Source organism: Sprattus sprattus (genome assembly GCF_963457725.1).
Source record: "Sprattus sprattus genome assembly, chromosome: 8".
Classification (NCBI taxonomy): Eukaryota; Metazoa; Chordata; class Actinopteri; order Clupeiformes; family Clupeidae; genus Sprattus; species Sprattus sprattus.
Genome location: NC_137927.1, coordinates 24610766 through 24634696, shown reverse-complemented (window position 1 = coordinate 24634696; position 23931 = coordinate 24610766). Strand labels below are relative to the sequence as shown.

The 23931-nt window shown below is 42.6% G+C and overlaps 1 protein-coding gene across 1 annotated transcript; it reads right to left on the bottom strand.

Annotated features, from left to right (window-relative positions):
• Nucleotides 1-9081: 9081 nt before the first annotated feature.
• Nucleotides 9082-21890, bottom strand: bnc1 (basonuclin zinc finger protein 1). The gene is made up of 5 exons (XM_080843005.1): nucleotides 21807-21890; nucleotides 13817-13919; nucleotides 13405-13640; nucleotides 10783-12731; nucleotides 9082-10605 (listed from the first exon to the last, which is right to left on the bottom strand). The coding sequence occupies exons 1-5, from the start codon at nucleotides 21813-21815 to the stop codon at nucleotides 9936-9938; spliced, it is 2967 nt and encodes a 988-aa protein (XP_080699131.1). The 5' UTR covers nucleotides 21816-21890; the 3' UTR covers nucleotides 9082-9935.
• Nucleotides 21891-23931: the final 2041 nt, after the last annotated feature.

Genomic DNA, 23931 nt, shown 5'->3' with positions numbered 1-23931 from the left:
CTTAACATTTTTTTCGACGAGGGACTGTTACAGTTTTCTTCGCGACATAGCCTACCCTGACCTAATTTTACTGCGACATGAATGTTACCTTTACAACCTCATAGGTCTGCTTTATTACTTCTGTGTTTAGATCCCTTGTAGGGTAAAAGCAATTACTTTCAGATATTATGCTTACACATTTGAGACAAGGTGGTTATTCTCTGACGAGCATGCCACTCTTAAAAATGCATATTCAGGATAACGAATATGGATAACCCGAAGCCTTTGAATATGCAAAAATGTCTGGCCAATATAGCACATCTTTCCAATCAATTCAAGAAAAAAATGATGAATGTAAATGAATGCTGTTTACACAAACCATGTTTGAAAATAAGCTATTTTCTCTCCAATTAGCCTGTGCCAAACAGAGTCAAGAAAACTGATTATTAGAAATAAAAACCTGCATCTCGTTTTGAATGCAGTCATACAATCAACACAAACAGTTCTTGCTGTTATACCTTGATTGAATATTTTGATTTGATTTGATTTTCTGATTAAAATTATGTTCCGCTAATAGAACTCCCCTGGAAATATCAGTGTGATGATGATGGTAGGAATTAACGTGACAAAATATTTCTTCAGACCACCTAGACTTATATTAAGACATCAAATGCTCTTTGCTCAGGTCTTGGCCTATTGCCTAACAATTGAATTTTACTATTTGTATTAGTCTATTTAATTTCCTATTTTTTCAGTTACCTCAAAAAGAGTTTGATTAACTTCCATTAAAGATTAAATTCCAAATTGTCATGAATTTTCACTGTAGTCTGTAACTACGGCGGTGAAGAAGCTGCTCTCATTGATGTTCACATTTTATGGTGGAAGATTTAGCCCTTGTCAATCCTATTTCAGTTTGACGTAGGGTTTTACGAGTTATTATCCCAAAATCTAAGTTTATTTTCAATTACATACTAGAAACTACGCACGAAAACTCTGACGCAACCTGTTTGTCATGGATGATTTGCCTGCTTACTTTAGTTTCCCAATTTTAAAAAAATCTTCAAAGAGTTGTTATAAAACGTTCCCAATGGCATCCTTAAAAATAAGAAAATAATGTGATTGGATTAACAAAACTGCGTGGCCTGTCTGTCCTGCGTGGCCTGACCGTCCTGCAGGTTTCCATTTTGGGCACATGGAGGCGCCAAAGGAAAATAGTGAACATTTCAACGCCATATTTCACTGTCGACAGAGGGCAGGCAAGTTGTTTTTATGAATTCGTACACGAGTTAAGGTTTTCAATAAATTGTCTAGAAAAAAAATCCCAACATCCTTCGGTGAAGTTTTATTCTGTTAAGACAACCTCGACTGATGTCTTGAGATAGACTTATAAACCAAAATGTTAGCAATACTAACTTATAGCCTACGGTCGCATTTTCTATCTTTTGAAGGCATTTAGGCATCTACTTGAGCCCTGACAGATGACAAAATATAATCCAGTATTTGATAAAACCTTAATTTGATAATCAACCCAGACAAAATATAAGAATGTGTTTTCCTTATAGGCACTACATCAAGTGCTGTTAATCATTTAATAAGCCTCAAGTCATCATTCTCTTGTTCACACTGAATTATTGGTGTACTCTAAGTAAGAACCATTTCAGTGAACAGCTTGTGAGCCCTTTAAAAAGTTTGTGCCACTGTGGTGATCACTGATGAAAGGATGTTGCCGAACTCAGTGCAAGTGCACAGTCAGACATGTAGGTCGGTTAAATATGTTGAGTATGTTGTTTGACTACTGTTGTTCTAGAAAACACTTAAGCTTGAACGTCTCAAAACATGTTGGATTTAATTGGTTGTCATTCATATTAAATAGTTTGTCATTTCTCCACACTATAAACCCTCGCATTTGAATGGAAATGCAATCCAGCAATAGCATGTTCTATTTTTGATGTCTTTGTTATCCATGAGCTACACTGTAAAAAAAAAATCTGTAAAAAAACAGTAAATTACTGGCAGCTACGGCTGCCAAACAAAAACCGCAAAATTAAAGTAAAACATCCTAATTCAAATAAAGTGCAAAAACCCTATATTTACAGATATTTCCATTTAAGGATTTGCAGAGAAAAACAGTTTTTTTTATAGATTTTTCCTCAATTAATACAATCAAACACCATTAATAAAGTTACAGCCCTAACAGTTTAGCAGAGAAAAACTGTTATTGTACAGATTCTTCCTAATTTATTACGAGCAAACACCTTTTATTAAGTTAGGGTACTAAAAGTATAGCAGAGAAACACTGTTATTTTACAATGTTTTCCTCGATATTTAAGATTAAAAACCTTCAATAAAGTGGCAGCCCTAACAGTTCAGCAGAGAAAAACTGTTATTTTACAGATTTTTGTATCTATTATTAATATCGAACACTTTCAATAAGGTGACAGTACTACAAGTTTAGCAAAAAATGCTGTTATTTTACAGAGTCTTCCTAATTTATTACGAACAAACACCATTCATTAAGTCAGGCTTCTTTAATTAAGATTAAAAATCTTCAATAAAGTGGCAGCCCTAACAGTTCAGCAGAGAAAAACTGTTATTTTACAGATTTTTTATTATTAATATCGAACACTTTCAATAAAGTGACAGTACTACAAGTTCAGCAAAAAATACTGTTATTTTACAGATTCTTCCTAATTTATAACGAGCAAACACCATTCATTAAGTCAGGCTTCTTTAATTAAGATTAAACACCTTCAATAAAGTGGCAGCCCTAACAGTTTTGCAGAGAAACACTGGTATTTTACAGATTTTCCCTCATTTATTACAATGAAACACCTTCAATTAAGTGACGGCAATTCACATTTAGCAGAGAAACTGTCATTTTCCAGATTGCTCCTACATTTTTATGATCAAACACATTCAATAAAGTGCTGACACATGCTCAAGTTTGTAAAATGATGGTTTTATTTTGGAAGACAATTATTTCAAACATTGACTTGCAGGGTTTGTGATTGAAGAGTTTCAGGTGATGCAGAGTTTATTGATGGAGTACAGACGGGGAACAGGACACAGAGTATACAAATCAACAAAAGGGTTAACAGACAGAGTTCTAACACAAAGATCTAGGAACATGAACTAAAGATCGCACAGAGTCTCACTCTGGCTACTGTGCGCAAGGGCAAAGAACAGAGGTACACGGCTACAGGCCGGACAAGACAGTCACATTACTCCCGGTGCCGTATGCACGGCACTCTGGATAATGCAGTCCTAAAAGTCTGCCGGCACCGAAATGGCTGACTCGGAAGCCAGCAGACAGGGAGCTTGCGGGGCTGGACACCCACGGACAGAGAGCTTGCTGGGCTGGAAGCCAGCTGACAATGGGGTTGTAGTTGCCGGTGGCCGGAAGGCGGAATCCCAGGGACATAGAGTGGGCCACAGAGCTAGAAGACTTGGGCAAAGGTTTCACCCTTGTAGCGACGAGACCAAACACGGAGTGAGGGGAGTGCAGGTTATATATAGGAGTGAATCAGGTGTGTGTGATCATGTGATTTGGGACCTGAATGCAGTGCAGCTGGGATGGTGAATGATACTGATGACATGCAGCTGAGAGCATGAGTGAGAGTGAAACAGGTGTATGTGCTTGTGTGATTGAAGGGGGCGTGGCCGGAGCGGAGCTCAGCAGGAACATCACAATAGCCTCTACCCACAAAAGTTAAAACATTTGACTTCAGACTCAAATTAAACTACATGGAGTGAGTCAGTCCATTGCAAAGTAATTTCCCCCTTGTCTCGTCTTTATTGTTCTGCATTGCTCTGGGCCAGCCAGATCCAAGGTTAGGTCAGGTCAAAAGTATTGGGACACCTGATCATCACACATATATGAGTTTCACGCACATCTCATTCCAAAACTACTCTATAACAGTTGCCTCTCTTATAGGAAGTCTTTCCACAAGATTTTGGAGTGGGTCTGTTGGATTTAGTGCCCATTCAGCATTAGGGAATTTGGACAATGCTCTTGTGTGACTAGACCAGGCTTGCCGATGCCGTTAGAATGGGTCCCAAATATGTATAGTGGTGTTTAATTCAGGGGTGGCTTGATTTTAACCGAATGAACAAAGTGAGTCTGTGACGGGGCACCTGTGTGACCCACCACTGCAGCCTGTAGGCTGCTGCTTTTGTGGACTGGGTGAAGGTGTTTTGGTGTGTGTGTGTGTTACATGTTTGATGTTCATGTCTTTGTTCAGTTAAAATCAGCACACATTCAATGTCTTGTCTCTGAAATTTTCTGTTTATTTAGTTTAACAATAATCATATTGTCATATTTCATACCGTTTGTCAACCGGTGTTTAGTGTCTAAGTTTGTGTTGTGAAGATGGCGCGATATATGGAGTTTATGTTTAATGAGATTTGGCTGCTTTATAATGTGTCGGCTATGCCGGCACCAAGCCTAATTGCTACCATGTGTAGTCTGTGTTTCCTAGTTGATTGGGAGTTTGATTGTTTAGGTATGGCTGCTGTGAGCCACAGGTGTTGGTGCCTTGCTGATTGACACACCTGAAATCAATGATTGGTATGAGCCAATTCAAGGTGCTTGTCAAGGCTACTTAAACTTACCTTTGTTCTTTGTTCAGGAAAGTTGCCAGTTTAATAGGACGTAAGTCCTTGGAGCTCTCACGATGGGCTAGTTACCTTGGTCCTTTTATTTGCTTTTGTTTTGTTTCGTAGTGAGAGTGATCGTGTTTAATAAGGACTCTCACTGACCAGTTAATGGTCCTTTTTATACATGTGGTCTTATGTGAATTGCTTATTTGTTGGTGGCTTCATGCATTTGTCCTTAGTGAAAACTGTATTTTTTATATTGATTTAGTATTGTCAGTGTTTTAACTGCCTTTGTGCCTTATTTGGGTTAATAAAAATACCCATCTTTCTAACATCTTCAACCTCCTGAGTCCTCTTATGAGTAACATCTTGCTCTAAGCGTGAAGGCTATCCTGACCTTTTACAGAGTCTTATCTTATCAGGATAACCCAATCAGCCAGCAAGATACGGGAACCTGTAACTAATATCATAGGTTGACTGACCTGTCAGTCTGACACAATGCGCGCACCCAAGACTATTTTGTTGCTATCATATGTCCATGGTTGCTATGGTAAACTCTGCTAAGTCTGTGCGTGAAAAACATAAACTAATACTTTCCTTGACTGGTCCACACATGTGTCAATCATGACTGTAGACCAATGAGATGCAAAGATATCCGAGTGCACAACAGAGAAGGTGGGATGTAATCAGTAATTCACGTGCATTTGTTTTGCCGTTTAGCCACACAAGTTTTAGACAGTTCTATAACGAAATGCAGTTGTACAACGAAACACATTTATTCTACATCATCATGGCTTCTAAAAATAAAACAGTGAATCAGCCCCCAAAAAGATTGTTTTTATGGGGTAACAGCAGCATTGAAAGAGCTTCAACCGTTGGATGACGAGAAGATTGAAATAGAGTCTGGTAGAATCAGAAAGCAGCAAAAGTCACGGAAGAGTATATGGAGAGATCACCGATTATTTATCTTCTAACTTTTGATTGGGATGAGATATCAGTTCCATTTGTTCAGGTGATGGCATACCCTTGGGGGCACACAATTGTATGACATAACTGGCCATTTCAATTCATTTTCCCACTTAAATCCACAGTAATCTAGATGCAAAAGGAAAAAGAATTAGGGGGCGCCTATATTTTGGGAAGGTTATCAACATCTTTCTAAAATTTGAGATAACATATATGGTACTCTAAAGGTATTTTATCATAGCTTGAGGGGCACTTTTGTAACATCAAATTGAAATTTGCCATCATACTATACTTAAGACTCAAAGGTAGGCCTTTACATTTGGGCATGGAATTTTAGGTAGAATTTGCCAAAAAACATCAAGGTTCTAACAGGTTAATGAAAATGGGTTTGCTGAATTTTTGAGGAATTCACTGTAAATTTACATAGAAACATGATAAATTGTTAGTATGTACATAAACCTTAATATAATGAGCTACATATTTAATTTCAGATTATCAGTGTAATTTTATTTACATTTGCATGTATTTTAGAAAAATGGAAAAATTATGTATAAATAATACAGTTATTTTCTGTAAAAAAAATAGAAATCCATGTAATTTGTCATTATTGGCATTATCCTTAAAATAGCAGTCGTGTTTTTAATTTATAGTTAACCTCCATTATTATACGTAGTTTTGTATACAATTTCATAAAACAGAAAACCACTGTAAAAATGTAGAGTTATTAACTGTAAAATTAGGTTGTTTTTTTACAGTGTACTTTCTTTTTAGACTTGGCCTGTATGTCTGCAACAATAAATAACTACCTATTACCACTGTAAGTTACATTCTCAGACTACATAACTGAAAGTGTGTATTCTCCTGACAGCATGCAGCGTGTAAGGGCATAACCAAGGCAACACCAACAATAAATGATGAATTCAATCTGAATAGGAAAATTGTGACTACAGAGTTTATGATTATAATACTTATGTAATGCACTTACAGGCATGTAGTAGTTATCTGTCTGTAGCTACACCCGATCATTTACATTTTAAAGTGCTTAGAGGCATTTAAAAATATGAATTAATGACTGGTCCAGACCAATGCAATGCCTCTAAAAATCGCTAAAAAAAAACCTTAGATATGGATTTGTCAGAGTTTATAGCAATTAAGTCAAAGATGTAGACAGGAAGCAATGGTTAGCGTTTAGACATAGCATAGTCTATAACGGAAGTCCAGCGACTTATCAAAACTTTTCCTTGTTCTCTTCCAGCCCACTGCTTGTTATGGGGAACAAAAGTCATCTGCCTCACATCTGTCCTGAGTGCAGGCAGTAGTGCCCCCCCTCCCTTCCCCCCGTATCCATCAGTTTCCCAAGCCCCCGTGGACAATCCATTCTCTCCTCCGCTCACACTCCTCCGCAGTGTCCGCCCGGGATGTGGGATCCGATATCAGCACAGCACAAGGACTCTTGACAGCATGTGGAGCAGCACCAGAAGTGCTCACAATGGACCATTTTACACAATATTACCATATGGGACAGCAACACCGTCCACACCCATAATAAAAGTCTTATAAATTCCGGATCACTGAAATATGTGTTATTTATTTATACTTAAATGTCACACTGTATATATAACAACATTAGTAAATGATGTCCTGGACAGGTATGTGATGATTACTACAACTGTGCACTGGTCACAGATCACATGAAGGACAAGCTTTTCAGATGTGAAGTGGTAATGAAACGCTTTTATAAATGTAAATCATAGTGGTGGGTTGACAGAAACTGTTGAGTTATGCAATGCTTTCAGCCAAAATGTTGATTTTTTTTTTATCAGTGCCTCTTTTCTGTATTGCATAACATTTATTCCTCCACTTCAGCTCGACCTTTAAACTTCATGTTTCCGTCAAATGTTCGGGGCTGTAATGGGATAGTACCACTTGAGTCATTGGCTCTTATTTTAGAAAATAAAATAATTTCTAGCTGGATATAATCCCCTAATGCAGGCCCTCAAGATACTACCTGATTAAATACTTCTGGGGTTTCTCTTTCTTTCACTCTGTGATTGCCTGTATTAGTTTCTGCATGTGTGTGTCTGCTCGTATTAGTTTGAAAAGACAGCTGTTGGGGTCGACTGGGGATGGAGAGTACAGAAATCATTAGCCAGGATCTTGTCCAACATATTTTAGGGACAGTCTTGCAGACCTTAACCAAAAGGACAGTAAACCTGATCTTCTTATGAACTCTGATGGTGGTGTTCACGCGCAATGGAATTTCCTGTGAATTTTTAAGGCGACTCAGGACAGTCTCTCAGAATCCCAATGAACAGGAGTTCGACCCAAATGACTACCACACTGTTTCAACAAAACATACATTTTATGCAGACTGGGTGGAACCTGATTTCAAATGTAAGAGATTGCCAATGCCAAAGTGTACAGTATGTGTTAAAAATTGCAAAAATTGTCATAGTCAAAATATTTTGTGGTTTACTGGAGAGGCCCCATGCAAATATATGTTATTACTGATAATACTACAAGTCAAGTCTTACTGGCTTTTGTTAATGTTACAGCAAGTACTATTTTTAAACAAATTATTTAATGTTTGTATTTAATGTCTTACAGGTCATATGAATGGCAGGCCTTGTTGAATGATCAACTCTATAACCATACAAATAATATACAAAACCTGCAAACAATTATGGCTTTTATTTAAGATGAATGAATATTGATCCATTAAATCATAAACATGAACATTTATTGACAGGATGTTTTGTTCTCATTACAAAACTGTGACATCACTCAAGAAACTGAAATACTTATTTTAAAGTCCACCATGTTCCAGAATGTATGATGAAATAAGATATACTGTATGTAGAATACAAAATGAAGAACATCAAAGAAATATGGAGAGAGGGTCCATTTACCTGTAGTTACTATTTCACAGGATGCACAATGCATCCAATATACAGAACACTTCCAGTACAGTATACATTTTTGGTTCCTATCAGATTAAAAGTGACTATTCACAAAATATACAATTAAATAAACATGAATGTATCAGAAGATCTGTTATGTGTTTTGACTTCAGGAGTATTAACTCCTCAGTGTTGGACTTTTCTAAATCATTCATATACAGTACATTTCCAAAGGCTTTTAATCGTGCTTGGTCAATGTGTGACTCGTGATTCACAATGATTGTATTTCTAGAGATGTTTTTACCCATACATTTTCAGTGAGTGTTGCATTCACAAAATAGAAGAAACCCTTTACAAAACAAAAAAGGTATAAAGTTCATTTAAATAATGTACACATTTGCTTTGGACAGAACCCAAGTCTGAATACTGATATTAGCTTGATGCATTGGAAAAAAAATGTCAAAGCATCTCTTAGGGTTGTTTAATACTGCTTCCCTCGTAGAAGAGGACTTTTTCTCTTTGGTCAGCTTTAGCCTTCTGAGCAACAACAATAGCAAGAACAGAGGGAAAACAATACTGTACAAACAACACCAAACAATAACTTATTGAACAGGACCACTACACGTTAAGGTTTCAGCAAAGACCTTTAGGATCAAAGACCCAAACTGCCACAAACTAAAAACTTCACAATGTTTTGCTGAAAAATATTTTAACTCACACAGATATGAACTGACAAGCCATCACTAAATAACAAGAACTTCTTAAACGTTCGTCTGGTTCCAACAAGACTGAAATAAAGAACGCAACACGGGGAACCCTGCACCAGATATTATTTGACATCAATAGACAGCACTTTGGTTCCTCAAAGTGAGAGCGTTTGAGGTTGACGAGTAGAACGGACTAAGGCAAGCAATGTTTCAGTTATGAGATAAGTGCATAGAACAAAAAGTGGTACATACTAGGATTTATAAACTGGACATTATGGTGTATGTATAACTGGTCAGTGGCCCTTTGCAAATACGAAAAACAACACAAATTTGAATCTAATGATCTCATTAGGTAAAAATAGTATCAGTAGTGAGGTACTTATCTCCCATAAGGTTTTTGCAGGTGCAGCAATGAAACGATTCAAAATCATCTGACCATATGATACCAAACAGAAAATGGGTACATTAGTATTTATGTACTGCCTTAAACCAGGTTATCCTTTAGAAAAAAAACTGTGTTGCCAATATTTTCATTTAATCCAAAAATTATTGAATGAACAATTTGAAGTAGTAAGACTTGTGCCAGTCAGAGACCTTATGCTGAATTGTAATACACTGATATGACAAACCATCCTCAGATATATTCTCACATGCATTTAATCCCCCAAAGTGCCAGTAAACAGGTTCTTTTTTTCCACCCAAATGTAGATTATTCAACAAAACAAAACAAACAATGAAAGCCAGTCAGTTTGAGAGGACACGTTTTCTTTTTTTCCAAAGCGGAAGCCTACTCTTGTTCATGAGCAGCATTCACAGTCATGTTCCTGTGTAAGTTAGGGTTCTGACTGTGCCGGTTCCGGCTCCTGACCGAGGAGAACGTGGTGTCGCAGCCTGGAACCTTGCACTTGTGCAGCAGACGGAGATGAACTGTCTTGTAGTGTGCCCTGAAGGTGCCTTTGTTGCTGTACACCTTCTGGCAGAGTTGGCAGGTGATGGGGGAGCCGGCCTGCAGCTGCGGGGTATGGCACCCGGGGGAGCGCTCCCCGAGCTCTGGGCCCAGGCGCTCATTCACCCCCAGGCTCAGCCCATCGCAGCTCTCATCGCTGTCCTCCAGGGGAACCCCCTCCTCACTGCCTCCGTCCGAGTCCCAGGAGGACTGGCCGCTACCGCGAGAGGCGGCCGTGGTGCTGAGATCCAACACCGCCTCGTCCTCCACAGACGCCTCAGCCGAGGGGTCCGTGTTCTCGGCCGACTTGCTCATGGGAAAGACCAGGCCCATGCGGTTGTGGCCCTTAAAGATCACTGACGTCTGCCCAACGTGATCCTTCGCGGAGAAATCTTGCCGGAAGTCGCTGGCAATTTCCCTGCAAAGAGAGGACGTGGAATAGATTGTGCTGGACGCTCCGTAGTGATCTTTGGTCAACAGCTTGTGGTGGAGGTTCAGGTTGGCGCTGTGCCTAAAATGGGAAAAATGGGAAAAAATGATTGACCTCCACAAATAATCATAATTTGTATGTTAATGATACTCTCATATACTCACACTTATTATTATGTCTATGGTACTTTTTGTCCTTGATTTTAATAGGCTCAAATAACTATTCAGTTCAGGATTTAATCATCTAAGGTTGCCTCACCTGTCTCTGCTCCTCCGGGATGGAAAAGCCGCATTGCAGCCGTCCACAGTGCACATGTGCATCTCCTTCAGGTGCACGTTTCGGTAATGCATTTTGACGCTGTAGGGATTTTTAAAGGTTTTATTGCAGATCTCACAGTAATGGGGCTGGTCGTCTTTGTCATCCACACACATGGAGTGAGGGTCGGTCTCTGCATCGCGATCGCCGTACTCGTCTGCGCAGACCTCAGTGTCTTCTTTCTCGCCAGTCAGTCTTTGAAACAACGGTCCGTTGCCCATTCTGTGGTTGCCGTCGGCATAGACAGAGTCGCAGGGCTTGTCCAGCATCGGCTTGTCCAGCATCGGCTTGTTAACACAGCCGTCATCCTCTGGCCCATCCATGTCATTGCTGTGAATGTGGTGCTCTCTCTGTTTCGGTGACATGCAGGTGATAACGCTGCCCTCCGCGCTGACCATGTGTGAGCCATCCTCCTCCTGACTAGTGTTTGCGTCCACGTTTGAATTCTGCATGAAACTGAACGGCCTTTTCAGAGCGTTGGATAGGTTTTCCCTCTCTGCTGCCGAGACTAGCCCTTGATCTTCACCGTCGTTGGAGATCTGTCGCCCACACGCCCGACCGCTGCCGCCCGACTCATCCAAATCCCTGCCGGCCTGAGGAGCCTCGTCCTCCGAGTCGCTGCCGTCTGCCAGCTCCTCCATGTCCTCCACGGCCTCCTTCTCGATCTTGATGGGCATGCTGGACTTGCGTGATTTCTTCTTTGGTAGTGGCTCTGAGGACGCCTCGCTGACCGCGGGCTTCATGGGGACGGAGGACGAGAGGAGGGGCAGAGAGGGGAGGGTTCCTGGAGTGTTGGCGAGCTCCGCCGGGGTGACCAGGCTGCGGTAGAAGGGCAGCACAGGTTGCACCGTCTTTAGATTGGGGAAGAGGATGCCACTCTGGCTGATGTTGGGGAAGCTGCTCTGGAGCTTGGAGTCGCCGTTGTTGACCATGTAGCTGGCGACCGAGCGGCTCTCCACGCTGGTGGAGATGGCGCCGTATTCAGCCCGCTTCTCCTCCTTCACCTCCGATGGGGAGCCGGTGTGGCGCATGTCCTTGTCACGGTTGTTGCGGTTCATGGGCATGTGCAGGCGGGGGTTGGGGTTGGCGCTGTGGCGGTTGCGGCTGCGCAGGGAGCTGAAGACCATGTTGCAGCCGTCGATGGTGCACTTGTGTTTGATCTTCAGGTGGACGGCGTTGTAGTGGATCTTCAGGGTGCCCTTGTCGTAGAAGGTCTTATCGCAGGCGCTGCAGTACACGCGGCCCTTCTTCAGGCCGCCACTCTTCTCCAGGGACCTCATCCTGCTGTCTGGGGACATCTGATTGACATCCGAGCTCGCGGAGGACGGGCAAGGGGTGGGAGGGCCGTCCGAGTAGTTGTCACTTGTGGGAAAATCCTCGGCTTCTTTTTTGGTGATGGCCATCTCCAGGGCATTGTCGGCCCGCTCCATATCGGAGGTGAAGGAGGCAGAGCTGGAGCCCAGGAGGCTGCTCTCCCCGGGGGGGCCGGGCTCCTCCAGGCAGGCCTGCTGCTCCTGCCTCTGCACCGCGTCCATCTGGAGCGCGTTGGGTGTGGAGCCCAGGATGGGAGGCACCGAGTTCAGCAGCTGGAAGGGCAGCATGAAGGCCATGCTGTTGATGAAGTTCTCAAAGTGGTGCACGTTGCCCGTGCTGAGCTTCTCCCCCTTGGTGGGCAGGTTTGGGCTGCGCTGGGTGCTGTTCTCAATGAAGGTCCGGATGTCGGAGTTGGTCCGGGTGCTGGGTACGAGGACGGCCTGGCTCTCTTTGTCCTGGAGGGCCATAAGCTCCACAATGGACTTGGTTTCCCCAAAGCGCAGAAACTGCTGAAGTGTGGCAATCTCCTCTTCAAACGTCATAATAGCCCACCGGTCCAGTACTTTCCCTGCCACATCCTACCAAGCACACAACAGGAAAAAAGATTACAAATTCATATCATTAACCAAATCATTCAAACTAACCGATTTAGCACCTTTTGTCACCTGTCAACTTGATATTTACATTTATTTTGACTATTTGAAGGTTGTCTCATTATAGGAACTATTTATCCTTATCGTTGTCATTCATTTCAGTTTGCCTTTGCCTGGATGGATCTCACGGCGGCAGAGTGGAGAGGGGCCGAAGATCAGAGGACAGGGAGCTGCCTATTGATCAAATGCCTGGGTTTACCAACTCCACGCTAATTACACCACTGCGATCACGCTTTGAAAGTCATTTGAAAGTCAAGATGGGAACTTCATGCCGTAACCACGATAAATATTTCATCACACACTGGCCGTTCGAGGGCCTGTTGAGGATTCTGATTCTGCGCTCACCATTAGAGGAGGCTAACATGAATCACACATATCACCCACGATACCTGATGGTGAACTAATAGAGCAGATTCTCCTGGGCGGTTCCCTAGTGGGTTTTGAGGGAGTCCTTGTGAAAAATTCTATTTACACATTTATGCAATTATATTTACACTCCAGCACGATTTCAGCAATAATCCAACAATAAATAGATCTAAGTCTTGGACTTCCAAAAGTGGCAGTTGGATAAGCCTGTGTGGGTGCTCTGTGTACAAACCTGGAGGACGTATCCACGGATGTAATCCTGGAGGGTCCAGTCTAGTGCATTGAGGATCTGGATGACCTCATCCTGTTTGAGAACGCTGAAGAGGCGGTCCAGGAGGATCTTGAGGCGGACTGGGATAGCCTGTGTCCCGTACAGCATCAGACTGCAGATGTCAAACACCACATTGGAGTGGACAATCTCTACTTGGCTGCCCTGATACATGTGGTGAACCTTCAATTTACTCAGTGCTGAAAGGAGACAAAAATCACAACACATTGTTACTGTCAGAACATTAGACAATGTATTTGTTTTTTAAAGTCAATCTCAACCTGACTACATAAAATGAATGGTTGTTTTATTCACATTAAAAACTGCACACACGATGCGAGAGTACACAGACTTGATTATTTAAATTCATCCTTACCATGAGCTACCCATCCATGCTTGCAATTTTCACATTGTCGTCTCTTCAGTTTCCCAGGTTTGAAACTATCACAATTACAGCTCACCAAGGTACAGCAAATAGCCTGTTGAAAGAAAATAGAGGAAGAGTCAGTCAGGCACTCCCAGCAGAAAATAGTGTGCATTGTCATCTTTTCTTTTTCACTACAGAGCTGCTCACTGAAAAAGGAAATGATGATCTTGACATTGCACCACAGAGTTACCCATCGTTATTAATTATTTCTCACTGAAGAGCTGGCCAGGTGTCATATGTATGCTAAAATCTCAATCTACATACAGACACAAACTCACTATTCCCTGAATCACATTCAAACATTCCGTTTTTTTTTTTTCTTTTTCTTTTTTTTTACCCCCTCACGTGAGAAGGATCATTTGAAACACATCAACCTTAAACCACCCCAAGATATATCTGCTTTTCCATTTCACAGGGCATTTCATTTCAAGATTTCCACCTCATCCTTAAAATGAGAACCCCTCCTTTCTCCAGCAGAATAGAGTAATCGGTCCCATGAATAAAAGGTACAAGGCAGAGTTTGGGCGCTGTGTCTTTTTTTCTTCTTCTAAGATCACTGTGCCCAGGAAAGAATATTGATTGGGGCCAGCCAGCAAGGCCTTCCCGGCGAATAACTCAAGCCTATTCTCTAAAGAGCATTGTAGGGAACCAAAGGGGATTATGTTAGCCGCTGCACTGTGGGGCATGTCACACCAGACGCTCTCCTCCAGTGAGAGGGGGTGTCTGGGGTGGGCTGGGGGGATGGAGAGTGGGGTGAGAAGTAGCCAACACAGCTGCGGGGCAGTAGCGGCCACGCTCATCCTCTCTAACAAAGGAGGACTTGGCCACACCTGGACCAGCCATGCCATTTGAAGGGGGGGGGGGGGGGAGAGAGAGAGAGAAAAAAAATCAAAGCTCCGGGGCCACTGGCGGGTAGATGACGTTTTATAGTCCATCGGGAGGGCTTGGGTTCACCTAATGGGGCTTATCTCCCCGGCGGTGCACTCCATATTGGGTTTGTCCGTCGTGTTGCCTGCTGATTCTCCGCGCGCTTCCTGCCTGCTGTTAATAGAGGTATAAAGTGGTGGGAGGCAAGAGCGTGTCAGGGGTTTGCTTCACGGTTGGGGCTGACCCTGGGACATCTCATCACAGCTTCATTCTATAGTGTGTGTGTGTGTGTGTGTGTGTGTGTGTATGTGTGTGTGTGTGTGTGACCCTGGGACATCTCATCACAGCTTCATTCTATAGTCCACACAAAAATCAAAGCCAAAAATTTCAAGGCATCAGGTGGAAAACTGGATGATGGAAAAAAAATACGCTGTTTTAGGACAGCACATGAAGAACATTTGATGTTATAACACATTAAATCATCTCCAGTCAAATGGGCCATTAATTAGTGTGGGGAAGCTTGGCCTCCACAGATGTATGTGCCTCAGGGGGTGAGGTCCCCCCCCTTTGAGCTGCTCTGACACAGGGGAGCTCGTGGCACAGCTGAGGTGGAGGGGATGCTGAGATGACAGCCTTGCCTAAGCTGGAGCAGCAAGAGTTGAGCACGGAGCTCACCATGCAAGTCCAGCCATGTTCCGTAAGTAAATGAAAAGGACTGTGAGGACTGAGAAGAAAGAAAGAAACAAAAAGGACTGAGAAGAAGTAGCTTTTCTATTGTGTTACCTTAATGTCCAAATGATGGGCCCTTTGTTAACTGAGACTATTAGCAGTGCCAGTGTGATTAAGCTTCATATGGTCAATAGCCTCACTTCTGGTTACCCATCCCCAATTTTAGACATATTCAAGCCAAGCCAACCCAAGAGCTCTCTAATAAATAGCTATATTCAGTACATTTTCATTTAAAGAGCAGTGAAGAGATAAATCTTTTGACACAGGACCTGTTCAAATCACTGTCATCAAAGAACTACTTGGTGAGACTGAAAGCAAACCCTTTGAGATTGTTCCTGTACCTCTTCCAACATGATAAATAATGTATCGGCAGCGTGTTTTGTAATCCTTAAAACGGAGCAAGTATGCAGGCTGATTTGGTCAACAGGGAGGAGGAGCCCTTCACTTTGTTAATCAAATATGACTCCTGCTTGAGGATAATTACCAGAAACACTTTAATGCGAGCTTCCCTGGACCCTGTGAGGCACCTGATTTTCATTTCAAAGGAGAAAAGCGAGGGGCAAAAAAAAAAGCCCCGCGTCTTAAAGCAGCAAAATCCCGTCATTATCAGCCACAGAGTGAACACGGGCCAATTAATGTAATCCCATTACATGCATGCGGTTCCTCTGCTGTTACGTTTAATGTAGATCTCAATCAGTCAAGCTGGAGAATGACAGGAGGAAATTCCATTGTTCGACATTTGAGGCGATTTTTCATAATTAGCTATTCATTTCATGAAAGGAAATAAATGACACGAGGACCTCTGTGAAGTCATCTTGACATGGGACGCATACATTCCCCAGTGTTAAAAGAGTTGGGTAAACCATTTTAAAGGGTCAAAGTGAAGGTGCTAACTGTCAACAGATACAAAGAAAAATAGCACTTTAAAAAAAGTGTTTTCTGTCTTTAAATAGTGTTTTCAGTCAGCGTGGATTGATTTTTTATATGTCATGTATATGTGTAAAATATTCTTTTGCAATGACATTTCCATAACAAGTGTACACATAAAATGAGAAAACTGTAAAATGGTCTCTTTTTAAAAGCCCACATAAAACATTAATTATATTAGCATTTCGTCGTAAAAGAATTTCCAGGAATACACCACATTTATTCAACTATCCAGGCACTTAGCTACTTATCTCCTGTTCTGAAAAAACAAATGCCCATGTGTTCATTTGGTCATTTTCTGGGGTAGAAGAGAGAATAAAACTATGTCTTTTTTCCTTTGTTTGAGTGTTGATGCTGCCTCTCAGCTCCTGGGTGTTGTATTGCCTGGCCTGGGAAATGTGAAGCAGATGTCTACAGAGGTGTTCTCCCCAGCAGGAGCTGAGATGGCCTCCCTCTCAACATGCCCTCTCTCAACTCCAGCACCACACATTGAGAAAAGGAGATGGATATCGCTGTTCTTTTGTTTTTGGAAAGAGTGAACTTGAAAAAAAAAATCATCTACTCTAATTTGAATTTTAAAAATTGTTTTACATGATTTAAAGTGATCAGTCACAAAGGATTATTTGGTTCATGGAAGTCAGCTATTTAATTTGACCTTGAAATTAAATATTTTGTTGAAAATGACATACCACCTCAATTTTCAAAGGGCCTAGCTCAATTAAACCATCCATATTAAAACAAAACTGAATATCTATTAACTATTAAAAAAAAAACAAATAGTGAGTAATAAACAAAAATATTGCAAAATGTAATATAAAATAAAAATATAGTAAATACAATTTTTTTTTGTATGATTCATGCTCTTTGCATTTCATTTCATATAATTGAAGCACAACTTTTTTTCTTAACTGACACGAAAAAACAAACAAACACGAAAACACGAAAAACAGTCCCTTGCCAAAGAAAATATTTAAATGCTGAATTAAATTCAATCCAGACTTAGCACACCCCCTTCATACAAGCACTGAACTAGGCAGGGAAAAAAAGAACGACTTCCCACTAAATATGTTGCAACTAATGTTCTCTTCAAGAGTCATAAATCTGTGGGTTCGCAACCGTCTGCATTCATTTGTTCCAATGAAATGCTCCTTAGTCAAAGTTAAAATGAAGCGGGACCTCTCCAGGGACGCGGGCCAGCTCTCGGGTGGGGAGTGAGGGGAAGAGGGCCGGCGTACCATGAAGCCCCAGACCCTAAGTGATAACACTCGCCTGTGGGAGGGAGGGAGGGAGGGAGGGAGAGAGAGAGGGCCGCTGAGGCCAGCGCACCACAGATGCAGATGCCCCTGATACCTTTCCACACAGCCACGAACAGACACACACACACAGACACACACACACACACACACACACACACACACACACACACACACACACACACAGACACGCTTGGATATACTCCTTTGTGGTAGTCTTGACAAGTGGTGTAGGCCCAAATAACTATATAAGCAGTCTTTCACCCCAAAGCCTCTCAATTTCTTCACTGCCAGCAACACGCACAAGCTTCCTGATGGTTTAAAAACATGCTCCATTTGGTCTGGGCCACTGGTGCTGTACGAGGAGGTGCTCCGGTAGAACATGGTAGCAGCACCACAACACCACCACGTCACCAGTGTCTATGCCCCTTCCTGCACAAGGCTACCGTTCACACTCACAGTGAGGCAGAGTGTGTCCAATTGTCTAGAATGTTAGTTATTTGGTGTTTTGGGAATTCGGGAACTCCGTTCCCAGTCGCCTCTGGGTCAGGGCCATAACATCCTTCGTGAAGAAAAAAAAACGAAAACGGTTCTCTTTGGCTCTTAAAATAAATCCTGCCATATGTACATAATAGCCATGCAAGTTTATAGTCTCAACAGCAATTGCTTAGCAATATTCATAACAAGTGTGGACAGCTGCGGGCTCACAGTATTGAGTGTCCTTGTTGAAATAATTTACTGTAAAGCAAATCAATTAAGCTAAATGCTACACGGCTGGCATTCAGTGCCAAAGAGACACAGCCTCGATAATAACTACAACTGTCTCTAAATATTTAAGGGGGAGGGTGGGGAAGTGTGTGTGTGTGGGGAGGAGGGGGCAGATTATTTTCAGGAGTCTGTGTGATTCATTTAGGAATGATTTGTTTCGTTTCTTTGCCACTGTCCACAAACAAGTTTCCCTAACCAGATCTGAACACGCATCATGACAGAGATATTCCTAAGATGTCTGCTGAGATATTAAACTATTAAATACAAACTATGATACAAAACATACAACCTGTAGCTTTGTTGGTGCTTGAATAAAAAAAATCAAATATGATTCTAAGATGGATGTAGACCAAGACAATGATAGTATGTACAGATGCACAAATAGTGGCAAAGTCGATGGATGTTGGCGATAACCAAGAGCAAAGTGACACAACTACAATTTCCAGACACAACAACCACACTGAATGTTTAAGGGATGAGCTAATACAAGTGTCAGAGACCCCACAAGAACACACAGCAGCACAAAGTTTTCCTGGTGACATCAGTCGGAAATATGTGCCTCCTCATACTCAAATTACTCTATCGTAAACCGGCAAGACACATCAGAACTCTATCTATCTATCCGCCTCAAGTATTTTCTTATGTTAAACCACAAGAGGTTTTGTCTTAACATCTTAGTAAGTAAGAGTAAGACTAAATACAGTACTGTAGTAGTGTATAGAGCTGAATAGGTATTAAGTTCACACTAAAAACGTCAAACTCTCCTAAAAGATAATTGCCCATAAATATTTTCTGAGACAGAATAAGGAAGCCATATAGTGCCTTATTCTTTTCTCAGATATTGTTTTCTATATTTATTTCAATCATGTTTATATTACATGTTAGATATAATAAGTTACAGGAAATCTACTACAACGACAAAAAAATATAATTTCGATGTAACACTAAACACTAGTGAAAGTTAAAAAATGTAGAAGAATATGAAGAGAAACAAGTACACCATTCACCAGACAGACAGGTGCTGCAAGGATACATCATACACGTACTAATCTTTAAGACACAACAGCAATGTCCAGCTGTGTTCTTAGCCTACAACACTACATCATGTCAACAAAACACAAACAAACAAACAGAAAAGCATTGATCTCTTCATGACAAATACTAAAGATTTAAAGCAGTGATGATTTTACCTGGATCTCCATGTGAAGTCTTGTGCTGACCATATGACCATAAAACCGATCCCAAAAGCAGACGTGAAAGCACAAAAACAAACAAAAGCCCCTAACTGCTTCCACCCACCACCTCTGCTGCTTGCAGTGTGGAGACAGTGGCAGCTCACAGACCACAAAGACAGGCAGTAAATGAGAGGAACATGTTAGTACACTGCGTCTGAGAAAGTTTGGCTTCGAGCTATGCACTGATTAATATCAGATTCTCCCCAACTCTCTGCCTCTCTCTCTCTCTCTCTCTCTCTCTCTCTCTGCCTCTCTGTCTCTCCCCCTCCCTCTCCCTCTCCCTCTCCCTCTCTCTCTCCCTTCCTCTCACTCTCCCTCTCTCTCTCTCACTCCCCCTCCCTCCCTCTCACACTCTTTTTCCTCACCCTGCCTCTTGACAATCTTGTCACATCTGGCTGACAAATCCTCGCAAGCCGCCCTCTACAATGGTGCGGCGGTGGCGGCGGCAGCGGCAGCAGTGGTGGTGTTGGTGGCTGGAGAGCGAGCGCGCAGTGAGGGGCTGCACAGGGCCTGCAGCGGAGGGGCCCCTGCGCTGATGGACCATCATGAAACTAATGAAGCCGAGTGCGGGGCTCTGAGGCTGCGGTGCCCGATCGCAGCACCAGGCAGCTCAGCTCAGCACGCCCTGGGGCCCTACTCTACACGACTCGCAGTTAGCAGAGGGAGGGAGGGATGGAGGGAGGGAAAGAGAGTGAGAGAGAGAGAGAAGGGGGGGGGGGTGAGAGAAGAGATTCACACAGACAGCCCACACAGTTCATAGGGACTGGGAGGCCAGAGGTTCACCTGCGGAGGAGGGAGAGACAGCTAACAGCACAGACAATACAGCTCTAATCTCTCTGTTGAGCTGCTGCTGCCGCTGATGCTTGATAGACTTTTCTAGAAAGGTGCTACAGCGAAATGTGAGTGTCAGTGCTTTGCCCAAGTGGCTTTAGAGGGCTGGAAAATCTTTGAAGAGGTGCAGCACTGTCTTTAAAAAAAAACACCCTTCTTTTCCTTTTCTTTTTTCTCCTGTTGAGATCCTTTGGTGTGAGCGGAGGCAGGGAACTCCCCTCTCTTATGTTTCGCCCTCCTCCTGATCACTCCTGTCCTCAGAGTTAATCGCTTATTTAAACATTTTATCTCTGAAACGGCATACAAGAGGGAAGAAAACGGGCCGGGATCCTGTTCAAGTTTCACACTACAAGCCTACATACATGACTACATATGATAACAAGGAAAACCAAATCAAAGACTTGTCAACATAAAAATCAAAAGAACACTGTCAAAACAACACTGCTGCCTCCAGATAAACTTGGTAAAATCGTAGAAGCGCTGAATGAATGAAACTTTACTTCCTCTATATCTGATGAGTCTTGCATGAGTTTGCTGATGACTAAAGGCCCCCTCCCAAGGCTGGACAAGCTGTGGTTGTCCACAGTACAAATACAGTACAGTACAAAGCTGTCTGCCATGGACACTTACACAAACAAGCACACTGACAGCTTGGCTAATTGTTGCATTAAGGCTGCGACAAAACATTACGCCGGTCTTAAATTACATTCCGATAGTGCCTGGCTTGCAGCCAGCGGAGATGGACTAAAAGGAAAACATGGCAATGTAGGGTTTTATTTTTTAAGAGTGAAAAGAGAAAAGGGGAGAGAGTGAAAAGCGAAAAAGAGAGAGAGAGTAAGTGTATGAAAGAGAGGAGGGGAGAGAATGAGAGAAAAAGAGAGAGAAGGACAGCTACTCAGCCACAGTGAAAGTAAGTGCTTAGGCTAAACAGCAACAGTCTACAAATCATTAGATATGCTTCTCTTTCTACAAAAAAGGTGTGAATTTATCACTTTCCGTATCAGTACAGAAGGATTATAGATTGTCAATCATTCAAGAGGTATGAAACATCTCATTATATTTAAGTTTCTGCATTTTCCTCTTATTTTATTTTAGTACTTGAGAGGATACTCAATTGCTGTGAGCTTGTGAGAGCATGTTAAATAAATGAAAAACATCCATCAAAAGTTTTGAAAAAGATTAAGATAACAAAACTCTGCTTGGCCACTCAGCCCTACAGCTCCTCTCCGGTAAGTTTTCAAACCCATCTGTAAAGTGAAGACATTGAAGAGGACACAGAAAAGAAGAAGAAAAGTGAGAAAGCGAGAGTAATGAAGATATCTTCCTTACCTGCGACATTCTTATGAAATGGATGTTCCCAGGCAGAGTGTGTTTGCCATTCCCTCCTGCGAGTCCCTACAAAAGAAATGCCTCCAACTCTCCTGTCTGCACAAGTAGTAAGGCTGCCGAGCCGTCACACGTCGCTTCTCTCAGGCTGTCGCACATGAACACTGAAGCCTCACACAAAACACACACACACACACACTCACTCACACTCTCTCGCCCTCACACACACACACACACATTCTTCCTCAAGCACTACCTCGCGTTTTAAAAACAACAAACGTGCCACTCTTACACATGCCTTCGATCTCTCGGTCTCTCTCTCTCTCTAGCTCTCTCTCCACTCCTCTCCCCCTCTTCCTTATTTTTTCTGTCCGTGGTCTGGCTCTAAACTGCTCAAGATGTGCAGTGTGCTGAAACTGGGCACAGGGGATTGGAATGAGATCCTCCCACCCTCCCACTCGGCGTTCTCACCTCAGGAGCTGCCTTCTCTCTCCCCGGCGAGCCCCAGCGTGGTGTGTTGGAGCATGCCCCCCCTCCAGCTCACCCCCACCACCCCCAACACACACACACACACACACACACTTACGCACACACACACACAGACAGACACACACACCCTCCCCCGCCGAGTCACAGGGCAGTCCCCTCACAGCTGGCTGGAAGAGGGCATGACACTCATCTTTCACAGAGATTTGATCAAAAGGAATCACAAAGGCTCCAGGCTCTCCTAATGCAGTCAGGAGAGACTCTACCTCTCTGCTCTCTCTCTCTCTCTCTCTTCTCTATCCCTCTCTTTCTCTCCCTCTCTCCTTCTCCCGGCTCTCCAAGGCAGCTTGAGTAATGCATTAAATCAATGCAGCCCTGCACAGAGCTCACCCTAGAGTTGAGCTCTGACTACGGATGTGTGTGTGTGTGTGTGTGTGTGTGTGTGTCTCAACACCGCTCTGTGAACAGTCCCGATAACAAGTTGTACCTTGTGCTGACTGGAACTCACCACCGCCGGGACCCAGAATCCCGAAACATGTAAGTGCAGGTCAGCTGCCGGTGATTTTCTTTTCTTAAGTGTGTCACTATCAGCAATCACAAAAGGACGTGCTTATTTAAATCATGAGGCTCAAAGGCTCACTGTCCAAATCACACCTTGCACAAAACACACACTTAGCAAGTAGAAGAGGTGTGAGGGCTGAGATGGAAAAATATGGAAAAAATATATTTTTTTAAATAAGTTTACTGTGAAGAAGCACAGGATACATAAATCCCTCAGAATCAAAAACCAAAGCCCACCTATCAATGTGTTCAGTTTATGACAAAAAGAAAATGTGTATCCTAATTCCTCTCTAATTGGACCTAAGTAGACATATCCAAGATAAATGGGAGTTGAAAACAATGGTAAAATGGGTTCTGCGCCTAAAACGGGATATTCTGATTGGCACGATAATGTAGTGGGGGTCAGACCATTCCACTACTTCAACTCCATATGAGAAGCTGTAAAAACATCCTCTCCCAAGTGGAAGAAAAGGAGGACACGACCACTGAGGAGGGAGAGAAGGCCAGAGCGAAGCAGCCCGGAGGAGGAGAGCGAGAAGAGGAGAGGAGGGCTCCTCCACCATGGCTCCAACCTATTAGGCGCGGCATTTAATCCACAAATTACAATGCAGGTTTTAACAGGTATGTTTTGACTAACTGCAGGGGCTCTGTAATTGGGAGAGGAACACCACCATGAGGCAGTTAGGGAATCTAATGGGCCTCGAATCTTCATCTCTTTTCAAGTTTTATCAACAGGCCCAGACCAGGCCATACCTATTTAATGTGTAACTAATAAACCTTGAAATATTCAATTAAAACTGCATTACTTACTGAAGATCAAAGCTTTTATTTTGTCGGAAGAAAATTTTTATGAGGTTACACTCGGGATGCTTTTCAACCGGGCATGTAGCACAAGATTGAAGTGGTTGTCCTGTCGAGCAAAGATGCCAGAAACATTTTATTTATTCCACACCCAAGGGATGCATACAAAATCAATCCCAAGAAATTGCTGGGATTAAGAGGCTTCTGGATGTAAAATTGCTGTTTTTAAACAGAATTACTCCAAGATGGGTGCCTCCCTCCAGGGCAGTGTTCACGGCGG

What these genes read in the sequence shown, in the direction of transcription:
- bnc1 (XM_080843005.1), bottom strand. An exon ending in GCATGGATGGGTAGCTCATG is followed by an intron (nt 13,641 to 13,816) that starts GTAAGGATGAAT and finishes GTCTCCTTTCAG; the next exon opens with CACTGAGTAAATTGAAGGTT. An exon ending in TCCCGGAGGAGCAGAGACAG is followed by an intron (nt 10,606 to 10,782) that starts GTGAGGCAACCT and finishes TTCCCATTTTAG; the next exon opens with GCACAGCGCCAACCTGAACC.